Source organism: Acomys minous, assembly GCF_964271855.1.
Source record: "Acomys minous genome assembly, chromosome: 7".
NCBI lineage: Eukaryota > Metazoa > Chordata > Mammalia > Rodentia > Muridae > Acomys > Acomys minous.
This window is the reverse complement of record NC_140488.1, coordinates 126,570,837-126,584,047: the sequence shown is the minus strand read 5'-3', so window position 1 is coordinate 126,584,047 and position 13,211 is coordinate 126,570,837. Positions and strand designations below refer to the sequence as shown.

Genomic DNA, 13,211 nt, shown 5'->3' with positions numbered 1-13,211 from the left:
TCTGTAAAGAGCTAGAAGGTAAACAGTCTGATGGTAACATATGGTCTCTTTCACATAACTTCTTTGGTTGCTTTAATAAGAAAGAGCTAAACATAAAACATAAAAAAATCAATCTTATCACATATGGTACATGGGCTATGTATGGTTAATAGCTACATTTTGCTTTTGTTTCCTTTAAATAGAAGAGAACCTTTCCTTCTGAAACACTATACTCTTATTCAACGTACAGGAATCATGTTGCAAAGCAACACAGAGAAACAATTACCTGGAATTATTTGGACACCTTTCCCTGGTCTGACTTCATCCTTCCCAGATTTGGTGAATCCCTTGGGTTTTTTCCCAGCTTTGTTGATATGTGGAACGAAAAATAAAAATGATGTACATTTACAGCTGGAATTCATTATGGTCCTCTAGGCACAGTAAATAGTAAAACTTCATATAACATGAAAAGACTACAATCAAGTGATAAGCAGCTTATAGAAACCTGGCAGTCTAATCAGAAAAATTTAGTTTATTTGAATGTAGGTTCACACTAAACAACAAAAACAAAAATGGAGATTTCAGTATCAATGACTTCACAATTTAGTTATTAGATAAATGAACTTTACAGAGAAAAATTACTAATTTTAACTAAAAATTATTTTCAAGTAGAGGACTTAAAGACACGAATTATGTGGATTCAAAGCTCAACTGCTTTGAACTGTACCACTTTATTTTGCATTGACAGTCTACTGTTTTGCTTGTTTATGACACAAAGACTACGTAATATGCATAAACAGGACTTTTGATAGCAAATATCTCATTTTTCTACTGCCTTTTTATGCTACTTTAATTAATTACTGAAAAAGAAATGTCTCTCCTCAGCTACCAGAGCAACTATAAGATCATTTACCATCAGCCATGACTTTACCCCCTGCTCTGCCCCATTTAATAACTAATTGATTTATAAACACTTGACTCTAGTCATTTCTTTTTACCAACTGCCTTACGTTTCACACTGAAATCCTATTTTAAAAAAAACTCTACAAACCCCTTACTTGCTATATATAGTTTCAGTCACATTTTACCGAGTCACTATAAAGTTTAGCCCCAGTTCCTTCCACTTTCACCCAATTCATTAGGTTCATTCTGGATTTGCTCTACTTCTGACACAACTTGCACTCAACTGACACCTCCACAAATACTTCTAAATGATTTATCCCTTATTTCAACACTTCTGAGCAGTGAGTCAGCTCTCACATCCAAGCCATTTGTCATCAACTTCCTCTTGTCAGAATAAACAGGATAGAGGTTAGCAATCTTGCTTTGTAAAGAGTAAATATTATAAAAACTACATGCAGTATCTGCAAAACTTACTAATGTGCTTGCTACTAGAAATAAAACCAAGGAATATAAAATCAAACTTATGTCACAACTACATGGGCTAGATAAGGCACCCTGAAAAGTCCACAATATTCTTGAGGAGGAAGTCACACTTTGTAATTTATTTTTTGAGTATATTTTCATTCTACAATGTTTTCTTTGGCTTCAGTGACTACCTCCATATTTCTCTGCTCCATTCAACAAACCATTCAACCCTCCACTTCATACAGAGACTATAAAGTCTGTCTTTGAGAATGAACTTAGTCACTCCATTGCATCTTAAAATCAAAAGGTGCTGCCTCTACAAAGGACCAGAGTTCATCCCAAATACTTATATCAAGTGGCTACCAACTGCCTTTTAATTCCAGCTGCAGAAGACCCACTGTCCTGTTTTGTCCTCTGGAGACACCTGCATGTAAGTGTAAAATCATATACACATACAGATGATTAAAATAAATAAATAGATTTTAAAGTCCTTAACTCCTCCACACTGAAATGAGAAAATTTTGGGATTGAAAAATTCAGTAGTCTAGTGAGATGTGTTGGTGGCTAAGGCCTTTAATCTAGGCTCTTGGGAGGCAAAGGCAGAGGCAGAGGCAGGATCTCCAAGGTTTCAGTCAAACTGTTCTACATAGTGAGTACCAGGACAGTCAGGCTGTTATGCAGAGAAACCCTGTCTTGAAAAACCAAAAACCAAACCAAAACAACAACCAAACAAAACAAAACAAAACACTTCAAGAGTCTGGTGTTAAGGATGACAAATAACTTCCTATTGGATTCAAATGAACAGATAAATTCAGGTAGTCAGTTCAGTGACGATGAGAGATTTAGCAACTTGCATAGAAAAGAGAACAGAGTGAGTCTGAATAAAATATTGATGCAGATAAAAGTCAATAAATCAAACTTTAAAACTTAATAGACCATAGGTCCCAGGCAGGGAGGGGGAGAAGATATAGGCTTGAAGATGGTGAGTATTGGAAGGCCAGACAGGCACTGCAAGTGTCCCGTCTCATCTCCTTCAGGAGGAATCACAGCTATGAGTAATGAAGAGAATCTGCAGCAAACTGAATGGCCACAGGCATATGTATAAAGACTAATCCTGTGAGCCAAACAAAAAAAATGGATTAAAGAGGATGAGAGATAGAATTGAAGGTTAGAGGTAGGAAGGTGGGAAGGAGTACATGACAGGCAAAGCCTTTCCAAAGAACATGGAAGCTTAACTGTAGTAGAAAGTTCCTGAAACATAGAAATACTCATAGACACATAGAAAGAAATTTAAGTTGAATGATCATGTAATAGATGGAACAAAGCTCAATTAAGCAACATATATGACCCCAAATTTTCCCTAACATAAGAATTGCGTTAACACTTTTTGAAGGGTTGAAGAAAGATATGCCAGGGAATCCATTCCTAACACTACAAACCAAAGCCAAAGCACTTAATTATCATCATCAATTTGATGTCAACAATCTCAAGATACATTTAACTCGAATAGACCACAACCTTTTGTCATGTTGCATAAAGAAATGCTCTTCAAATGGAAGCTTCAGCACTACTGGGTAGGATTTGTAGTGCTAAACATTGCTATACACACTAACAGAAAAAAAAGTAATCATCAGTCTGATTCATCTATTAATCCTGTGACCTACAACATCAACCTGCTGGCAAAATTCACCAATGCAATAGTTACACTCACTATAGGAAAAAGCAGCCATTTTAACATTGGAATTAGGGCCCACTCCATGAGATGGAATCTGACATTGTTAATGTAAATAAGATCATAAGACTTTGTGAAAATCCCATTAGTTTGATTCTGCTAAATGGGCACAGTAATTAATCTGCTCCTAAACACATGTCATACACATTGATCACTATAATCTTTAATCCTATTCTGAGAGGTTTCTTGCAGTGGATGGTAAATTGACTCAGGGACCAACAACTGGACAACATGCAGAGAGTGAGGGATTTCTGATTGATGTACCCTAAATGGGATGTCATTTTATAACACTGCTCCCTCCTGTCAAGGCACAGAGATCTATGTGAAAGATGAGGCAGAATGATTTTAGACAGAGGAGGAAGAGAATTTCAACCAGACTTTTTTTTTTTCAGAAACAGAACAGACAAACTTCAAAAATCAGAAAGACTGAAACAGACTGCACAAGACTAGTGTAAGCTCAAATCTGACAAAGTCTTAGCATGCATGAGGGAAATTGGATACAATGTCCTAGTCTTCCCAAATTGATTCACACCTGATAGCTTCTGGGAAAGGGAAAATCAGTTTTCTTCAATACAGTAACAACTGCGTATATCAGACACACTCCAAAGCAAGTTACATGTTCAAGGATAGTTGACAAACACAAGTCAGACTCTCACTTTTTATGTGCTTATCATTTATTAAGGGAGAGAAACAACATGAAGTTTAATGGATAGGGTGGTAGAGGACAATTTGAAAGGAGTTAGGGGAGGGGAAAGATATAATCCAAATAATTTTTATTAAATTTTCAAAGAATATGATCCAAGAAGGCAGCGTCGAGTATGCACTATAACTGAACAGCAGGACAGCAGTGAGAGCAGAGCAACTGACTGGTCTGTGCTGGACCACAAATCATCTAACTTTCCCAAGTGATACAAGAGCCCACAGTGAGGGAAACTAGTGGTTCCAAACCCAGGTCACCCATCTAAACCCCAGAAAAACTCCCAGGCTCTCAACTGCATGGCCTCAGCTTCAGGTCTTCTGGAAACTGGGAGACACAGATCCAACCACAGGCGCCAACTCTCTCTGAGGAGAGATTTTCCAGATACAGCAGCTTGTGGGCCACTACCTCAGACCCTCCTGTGAAGTGGTTACCTTCCAGGATGCTCCCATGCAGTTACTTCTTCAGGTGTCCACACTCACAGCCAGGAGGCAGAGACTTTTAGGGTACCACAGCCTCAGACCCTTCCCATGGAGGAATGGATACCTTCTGATATCTGGGCAGGATGATCCAACCATGGGCTCACCAACTCAGTGAGCACAGTGGCTGGGCAGTGGGACCTCATTGACCTTGGAGCAAGAAAGCCAATGCAAGGCAGCCAATTCCAGGACTTCCCTTCTTGAGAAGAGGGTCCTGGAACTCTTGAGCAGCCCACTTGGCCCCAACAATCATACAGCTGAGAGAAACCATGGAAAGTCCCTGAGAATCACCCACCAATCCAAGATCATTCCCAAAAATTTGAAGAGGGGACCTTCAGGAACATCTAGCTTCCTGCCCAGGGATCTTCCTACATCCGCCGAGAACCCCAGTAGGTCACAGGATCTACCAACCAACACCATAGACAACCAGACAGCAAAAGGCCAGCATAAAAATAAAATTAATAAGAACCAGAGAAGTATGGCATCTTCACAACCCAGTCATCCTACAGCAAGCAGGCCTGGATCCCCTAACATAGCTGAAACACAAGAAAATGGCATTAAATCTATTCCTACGAAAATGATAATTGAAGAAATGAAGAAAATCCTTAAAGAAATACAAGAAGGTACAGGCAGACAGTTTTAGGTCTTTAGAGGGGAAATGAAAAAAATCACTGTTAGAATTTCAGGAAAATACAACAAACAGGTGAAGGAACTGAACAAATAATATAAAGAAATAGAGGAAAATACAAACAGATGAAGGAAATCAATAAAATGGGTCAAGATTTAAAGATGGAAATGGAAACAGTAAAGAGAGCAGAAAGTGAGGAAATCCTGGAGAGGGAGAATTTAAGAAAGAAAACAGAAACAACAGAGGTAAGCATCACCAACAAAATACAATACACGGAGAAAACAATCTCAGGTGTAGAAGACACAATGGAAGAGATTTATGCATAAGTCAGAGAAAATGTTAAAGTTAAAATTTTCCTGACACAAAACATCCAAAAAATCAAGAATACCATGAAAAGATGAAACCTAAGAATTATAGGAATCAATGAAAGACAAGATTCTTGTCTCCAAGACTCAGAAAATATTTTTAACAAAATCATAGAAGAAATTTTCCCCAATCTCAAGAAACAGATGCCTATAAGCATACAAGAGGCCTATCAAACACCAAACAGATTAGACCAAAAGCGGAAAGCTTCCCACCACATAATAATCAAAACACTAAATGTACAGAATAAAGAAAAATATTAAAAATGGCAAGGGAAAAAGTCCAAGTAACATATAATGGCAAACCTATCAGAATCATACCCAACTTCTCAGCAGACACCTTAAATGTCAAAAGGGCTAGACAGATGTCTTGCAAACCCTAAGAGACCACAGATGCCAGTCCAGGCTACTATACCTAGAAATACTTTCAATTACCATAGAGGAAGAAAGCAAGATATTCCATGATAAAACCAAATTGAAACAATATCTATGCTCAAACACAGCACTACAGAAGATATCAGAAGGAAAACTCCCACTAAGGGAGGTTAAGTACACCCCAAAACCACAAGATATAAATAACGTCACCACAGCAAAAGCAAAAGGAGACAAGCACACAAACACAGTTTTACAACCAACACCAAAATAAAAGATTCTTACAGTCACTGGTCATTAATATATCTCAACATCAGTGATCTCAACTCAGACTAACAGAGTGTATACTTAAATGGGACCCATCATTCTGTTACGTACATACAAGGAACATATCTCAGCTGAAAAGATAGACATTACCTGACAGTAAAGAACTGGAAAAGCACTTTCCAAGTAGATGGACCCAAGAAGAAACCTGGAGTAACCATTTAAATATCTAATAAATTATACTTTCAACTAAAATTAAACAAAAGAGATCAGGAAGGACACTTCATATTCATCAAAGGAAAATACAACCAAGATGACATCACACTTCTGAACATCTATGCTCCCAATACAAGGGCACCCACATTTGTAAAAGATGCATTAATAAAGCTTAAACCACACATCAATCCCCACACATTAATAGTGGGAGACATCAACATCCTCTTTCACCAAAGGATAAGTCAACGAAACAGAAGCTAAGCCAAGAAATAATGACACTAACAGATGTCATGAATCAAATGAATCTAACAGACATCTACAAAACTTGTTACCCAAACACAAAAGATAATACCTTCTTCTCAGCACCTCATGGAACCTTTTTCAAAATTGACCATATACTCGGTCACAAAGCAAGCCTCAACAGATACAAGAAAATTGAAATAATGCTTGTATCTTATCAGACTACCATAGACTACAGGCAAACTTCAACAATAGAAATAGCAAAAAGCCTACACACATGGAAACTGAACAATTCCCTACTCAATGACAACTGTGTGAGGGATGAAATAAAGAAACTAGAGACTTCCTAGAATTCAATGAAAATAAAAGCACAACATACCCAAACTTATGAAAACCGTGCTAAAGGAACTTCAAAGCACTAAGTGCCTTCATAAAGAAATTGGAGATATCTCATACAGGCAACTTAACAGAACACCTGAAAGTCCTAGGAAAAAAGAAACAGGGTTGAAATCAATAACTTAGAAACAAAGAGAACAATTCAAAGAATCAATGATATCAAGCAAATGTTCTTTGAAAAAAATCAACAAGATAGACAAACACTTAGACAAACTAACTAAAAGGCAGAGAGACACTATCCAAATCAACAAAATAATAAATGAAAAAGGAGACATAAGAACTAAGGAAATCCAAAGAATCATTAGGTCTTACTTCAAAAACATATATGTCACAAAATTTGAAAATCTAAATGAAATGGGCAACTTTCTTGGTAAATTCAACTTATTAAACTTGAATCAAGATCAGGTAAACAAATTGAATATTCCTTATATCCCCTAAGGAAATAGAAGCAGTCATCAAAAGTCTCCCAACCAAAAAAAAAAAAAAAGCCAAGGGTCAGATAGATTTAGCACAGAATTCTACCAGACCTTCAAAGAAGAGCTAATATCAGTACTACTCAACCTATTCCACAAAATAGAAACAGAAAGCTCATTATCAAAGTCATTCTATGAAACCATAGACACCTTGATACCTAAACCACAAAGACACAACAAAGAAAAAGAATATCAGACGAATTTCTCTTATGAACATTGATGCAGAAACACTCAATAAAATACTTGCGAACCAAATCCAAGAACACATCAAAAATATCATCCACAATGACCAAGTTGGCTTCATCCCAGGCATGCAGAGATGGTTCAATATATGGAAATTCATCAGTGCAATCTACCATATAAACAAACTTAAAGAAAAAAAACACATGGCCATCTCTTTAGATGCTGAAAAAGCATTTAGCAAAATTAAACACCCATTCAAGTTAAAAGTCTTGGAGAGAGCAGGGATACAAAGCACATACCTAAACATTGTAGAGGCATACAGCAAGCCTATAGCAAACATCAAACTAAATGAAGAGAAAATTAAAGCAACTCCACTGAAATCAGGACAAGGCTGTCCATTCTCTCCATGTCTCTTCAATATAGTACTTGAAGTCCCAGCTAGAGCAATAAGACAACAAAAGGAGATCAAGAGGATACAAATTGGAAAAGAAGCAGTCAAAGTATCACTATGTGAGGATGACATGATAATATATATAAGCACCAAAATTCTACCAAGGAACTCCTACAGCTGATAAACACTTTCAACAAGGTGGCTACATACAAAATCAACTCAAAAATATCAGTAGCCCTCCTGTATACAAAAGACAAATAGGCTGAGAAATAAATTAGGGAAACAAAACACTTTACAACATCCACAAAAACCATAACATATCTTAGTGTAACTCTAACCAAGCAAGTGAAAGACTTGCATAAAAAAACTTGAAGTCTCTAAGAAAAAAAACTGATGACATCAGAAGATGAAAAGATTTCCCATGCTCATGGAACAATAAGATTAACATAGTAAAAAAGACCTTCTTACCAAAAGCAATCTATAGATTCAATGAAATTCCCATCAATATGGTAACACAACTTTTAAAGACCTTGAAAGAAAAATTCTCAACTTCATATGGAAAAAAACAAAACAAAACCAAAAAACCCTAATAGCTAAGACAATGTGGTACAATAAAAGATCTTCTGGAGTTATCTCTATCCCTGATGTCAAACTGTACTATAGAACAACAGTCATAAAAACTTCATGGTACTGGCATAGAATCAAAATGATAGATCAAATGAATCAAATCAAGGACCCAGAAATAAACCCACACACCTATGGATACGTGATCTTTGACCAAAAAAAGCCAAAACCACACAATGAAAAAAATGTAGCATCTTCAAGAAATGATGCTGGTCTAACTGGATGGCTACATGTAGAAAATACAAATCAATGCATATTTATCACCCTGCACAAAACTCAAATCCAAGTGGATTAAAGACCCCAACATAAAAGGAGACAAGCTAAATCTGTTGGAAGAGAAAGTGGGGAATAGCCTTGAACTCATTGGCACAGGAGACAATCTCCTGAACAGAACACCAACAGCCCAGGCTCTAAGATCAAGAATTAATAAATGAGACCTCATGAAACTGAAAAACTTCTGTAAGGCAAAGGGCACTGTCAACAGAACAAAACAACAGCCCATAGACTGGGAAAAGATCTTCACCAACCCTACATCCGAAAGAGGGCTAATATCCAAAATATATGAAGAACTCAAGAAATTTAACACCAACAAACCAAACAATCCGTTTAAAATTGGGGTACAGAGCTAAACAGAAGTCTCAATAGAGGGATATCAAATGCCTAAGAAACAAGTAAAGAAATGCTGAACATCCTTAGTCAGCAGGGAAATTCAAATCAAAACAACCCTGAGATTCCATCTTAAACCTATTACAACTTTCACACGTACTCTGGTGCCTCATATTTGACTACGTCCCCTGGATGGGGAGACCTGGTGGCCCTCAGAGGAAGGATAGCAGGCTACCAAGAAGAGACTTGATACTCTATGAGCATATAAAGGGGGAGGAAGTCCCCCTCAGTCACAGTCATAGAGGAGGGGAGTAAGGGAAAAATGAGAGGGAGGGAGGCATGGGAGGATACAAGGGATGGGATAACCATTGAGATGTAATATGAATAAATTAATAAAATTAAAATTTAAAAACCTATTAGAATGGCTAAGGTCAATAACTCAATTGACAGCATATGCTGGCAAGGATGTAGAGAAAGGGGAACACTACTCCATTGCTGGTGGGAGTGCAAATTTGTACAACTACTTTAGAAATCAATCTAGTGCTTTCTCAGAAAATTCAGAATAGTTCTACCTCAAAACACAGCCATACCATTCATGGGCATATACCCAAAAGATGCTCCACTATACAACAAGGACATTTGCTCAACTATGTTTATAGTAGCTTTATTCGTAATAGTCAGAATCTAGAAACAACTTAGATGTCCCCCTACTGAAGAATGGATAAAGAAACTGTGGTACCAGTTGAGTGGAGAACAGAGAATGACTCTGACATGAACTCTGGTGCCCCATATTTGACCACTTCTCCTTGGTGAGGAGGCCTGGTGGCACTCAGAGAAAGAATAGGCAGGCTACCAAGATGAGACTTAATAGGCTGTGACCATATAGTGGGGAAGGTAGTCCCTCTCGGCCATAGACCTAAGGGAGGGGAATAGTGTGAAAGAGGGAAGGAGGGAAAAACGGGAGGAGACAAGCAAGGGGATAACAACTGAGATGTAATCTGAATAAATTAGTTTTTAAAACCTTATTTAAAAAAGAAACTGTGGTACATTTCCACAATGGAATGCTATTCAGCTATTAAAAACAAAGAAATCTTGAATTTTGCAGGCAAATGGATGGAACTAGAAATGATCACCCTAAGTGAGGCAACTCAGACCCAGAAAAACATGCATGGTTATGTACTCACTCATAAATGAATATTAATCATATAATACAGGATAACCACACTATAATCCACAAACCAAAAGAAGATAAATAACAAAGAGGACCCTCAGAAGGATGCTTAATTCTCATTCAGAAGGACAAGTAGAATAGACACTGAAAGTGCTTGAAGAGATGGAACAGGACAAAAGCCTATGATAGAGGCCCTCTGAAATACTCCACGCAGCCAGGGATCAAAGTAGATGCAGAGACTCACAGCCAAACTTTAGGGAAGAGCACAGGGTGACTTAGAAAAGAGTTTGAGGATAGACGGATCTGAAGAGGATAGGAGCTCCATAAGGAGAACAACAGAGTCAACAAATCTGGGCCTAAAGGACCTACAGAGACTGATACACCAACCAAGGACCATGCACGGAAAGGACCTAGGCCCCCTGGTCAGATGTAGTCCATAGGCAGCACAGTCTGCATGTGTTCCCAATAATATGTGGAGTAGGGGAGACCTCTGACACAGACTCTGATGCCTACTCATTGATCGTGTTCTCTTGGTGGGGTAAGGAGGGGGGAGGGAGGAAGAGGCAGGTAGAGTGGGACTGGGAGGAGACAAGGAGGCTATGTAATGTGAATAAATTAAAATTAAACAAACTTAATTTTATAATCCCACATAGGAACCTTATAATAAAATTTTATGACATTAAAATAAAAATACAATACAAAGTTTCCAGTGCATAACACAAAGAAATGAATACAGTTTTGAAATGAAAACAAATTTTCGAAGAATAAATAAAAGCATTAAACAGAAAAAAATTTCATCAAAAGTGCTACAAATCAAAGTTTTATATATAGCAGTATTTCATGTAATCAAGAAACAGTCTCATTCTCTAAAATGAAGACAATGGTCTAATTCTTCCAAACAGGGACTTTTATTAGAACAAACATCAGTGCTGAAGTAGCACAGTGAAAAGTTCTATCTTTTCATTAGGCGCTATTATGCATTTGTTTCTTAAAACAGAAAAGAGTCTTTTCCTTCTGAAACACTATACCATTATTCAACATAGAGGAATTATCTTGCAAGTCAACACAGAAAACAATCACCTGGAGCTGTTTCAACACTTTCTCCTGGTCTGGCTTCATCTTCCCAAGGTTTTGAGAATCCTCTGCCTTTGGGTTTTTTCCCAGCTTTTTTGAGGTATAAAACGAAAAGTAAAAAATTAAAATGGTGTACATTTAAACTAAAGCATATTATGCTCAGGTATGGATGTCAAATGAAACTTCTTATAATTAAATACACTTTCTTATGTTGTCATGAAAAGGCTACCATCATTTTCACATGATACACAGCTTTCAGTTGCCTACTAACCCATTTAGACAAGTTCAATGCTTTAAGTGAAGAAGACCTGTCATGCTCTCTGTGTCAATGTTCATAGTTTTAAAAGACATATTCTAGTATCAAGCCCTTCACAATTTTTTTATCAGATAAAAATGACTTTACATAGTAAAAAAAAGTACCAATTCTAAATAAAAATTATTTATAGGGAGAGATGAGAAACAAACAACCATATACATGCACTTTCCTAATAGATCCTGTGTTCAAAGACTACTCTCATTTTGAGAGTTATATTTCATAACTTTAAATACTTTATAATTTTACTTTAAGCTCAAAGGTATTCATAAACAGTACAAGTGATAACAAATACACCATATTCTTTACAACAATTTTATTGTACTTCTACTCACCAAAAAGAATGCAATCTATACTCAGCTACCAGGGCAAATATAAGATCATTTCACTGCTGCCAGAACTCCACAAATCATTTGCAAATAACTTCACCTATGTACACCAGACTCTTGATATTTCATTCTTTTTCAAGATAGGGTTTCTCTGCGTAGCTGTCCTGGACTCGCTTTGTAGACCAGGCTGGCTTCCAATTCACAGGATCTGCCTGTCTCTGGCTTCAGTTGGTACTGGGATTATAGGTGTGCAGCAACACACCCATTCTTAACAACAACCTTACCCTCCTCTTTCAAAAATCCCAATTTAAAGGTCCCAAGTAATGTTTCTCTATTTCTTTTTCTTTCTTAGTCTCCCTGTCACCATTTACAAGATTTTGACCAGGACTACATCACTGACGCCTCTTCACTAAAGATTCTAGCTGACACCTTGATATGGATAATTTGGCAGTTTCTGGAATTCTTCTATCTCCAAGACAAAAGTGTCTTTGCCCAGTTTCAGTTTGATTACATGCTGTGTTTAGTTTCAGATCAACTGATCACATTTTACACACTCATTACAAAGTTTAGCCTCAGCCCCCTCCATTTTCATCTAATCCATTAGGTTTCTTCTGGCTTTACTCTACTCCTGATGCAACTTGCACCCAACTGTCCATCTTCATCAATACCTCTAAATAAAGTACCCTTCCTTCTTCACTTCTGAGCATGAGTAAGCTCTAAGATATTGTGCTGGTCTAACTGGATGTCTACATGTAGAAAAATGCAACTGGACCCATATTTGTCACCTTGCACAAAACTTAAATCCAAGTGGATCAAAGACCTCAACATAAAACCAGAGACACTAAGTCAGTTAGAAGAAAAAATGGGGAAGAACCTGGAATATATTGGCACAGGAGACAACTTCCTGCACAGAACACCAACAGGCCAGGCCTTAAGGTCAACAATTAATAAATGGGACCTCATGAGGCTGAGAAGCTTCTGTAAGGCAGGAAACACTGTCAATAGAACAAAGCAACAGCCTACAGACTGGGAAAAGATCTTCACAAACCCTTCATCTGACAAAGGTCTAATATCCAAAATATATAAAGAACTCAAGAAATTAAACACCACCAAATCAAATAACCCAATTGAGAACTGGGGTTCAGAACTAAACAGAATTCTCAACAGAAGAATATCAAATGGCTGAGAAACACTTAAAGAAATGTTCAACGTCTTTAATCATCAGAGAAATGCAAATCAAAACAACTCTGAGATTCTATCTTATACCCATCTGAATGGCTAAGATCAAAAATTCAAGTGACACCACATGCTGGC

General features: G+C 37.3%; 1 protein-coding gene across 5 annotated transcripts in view; it reads right to left on the bottom strand.

The window, feature by feature from the left end:
- The window catches only part of LOC311602556 (sex comb on midleg-like protein 2), a 97,731-nt gene that overhangs the window by 50,228 nt on the left and 34,292 nt on the right, over positions 1-13,211 (bottom strand). For all 5 annotated transcript variants that reach the window (XM_084790811.1, XM_084790815.1, XM_084790814.1 and 2 more), the window contains exons 7-8: positions 11,262-11,345; positions 266-343 (exon numbers count right to left, since the gene is read on the bottom strand). In XM_084790811.1, the coding sequence (XP_084646937.1) occupies positions 266-343; positions 11,262-11,345 (162 nt within the window). The remainder of the gene's footprint in view (positions 1-265; positions 344-11,261; positions 11,346-13,211) is intronic.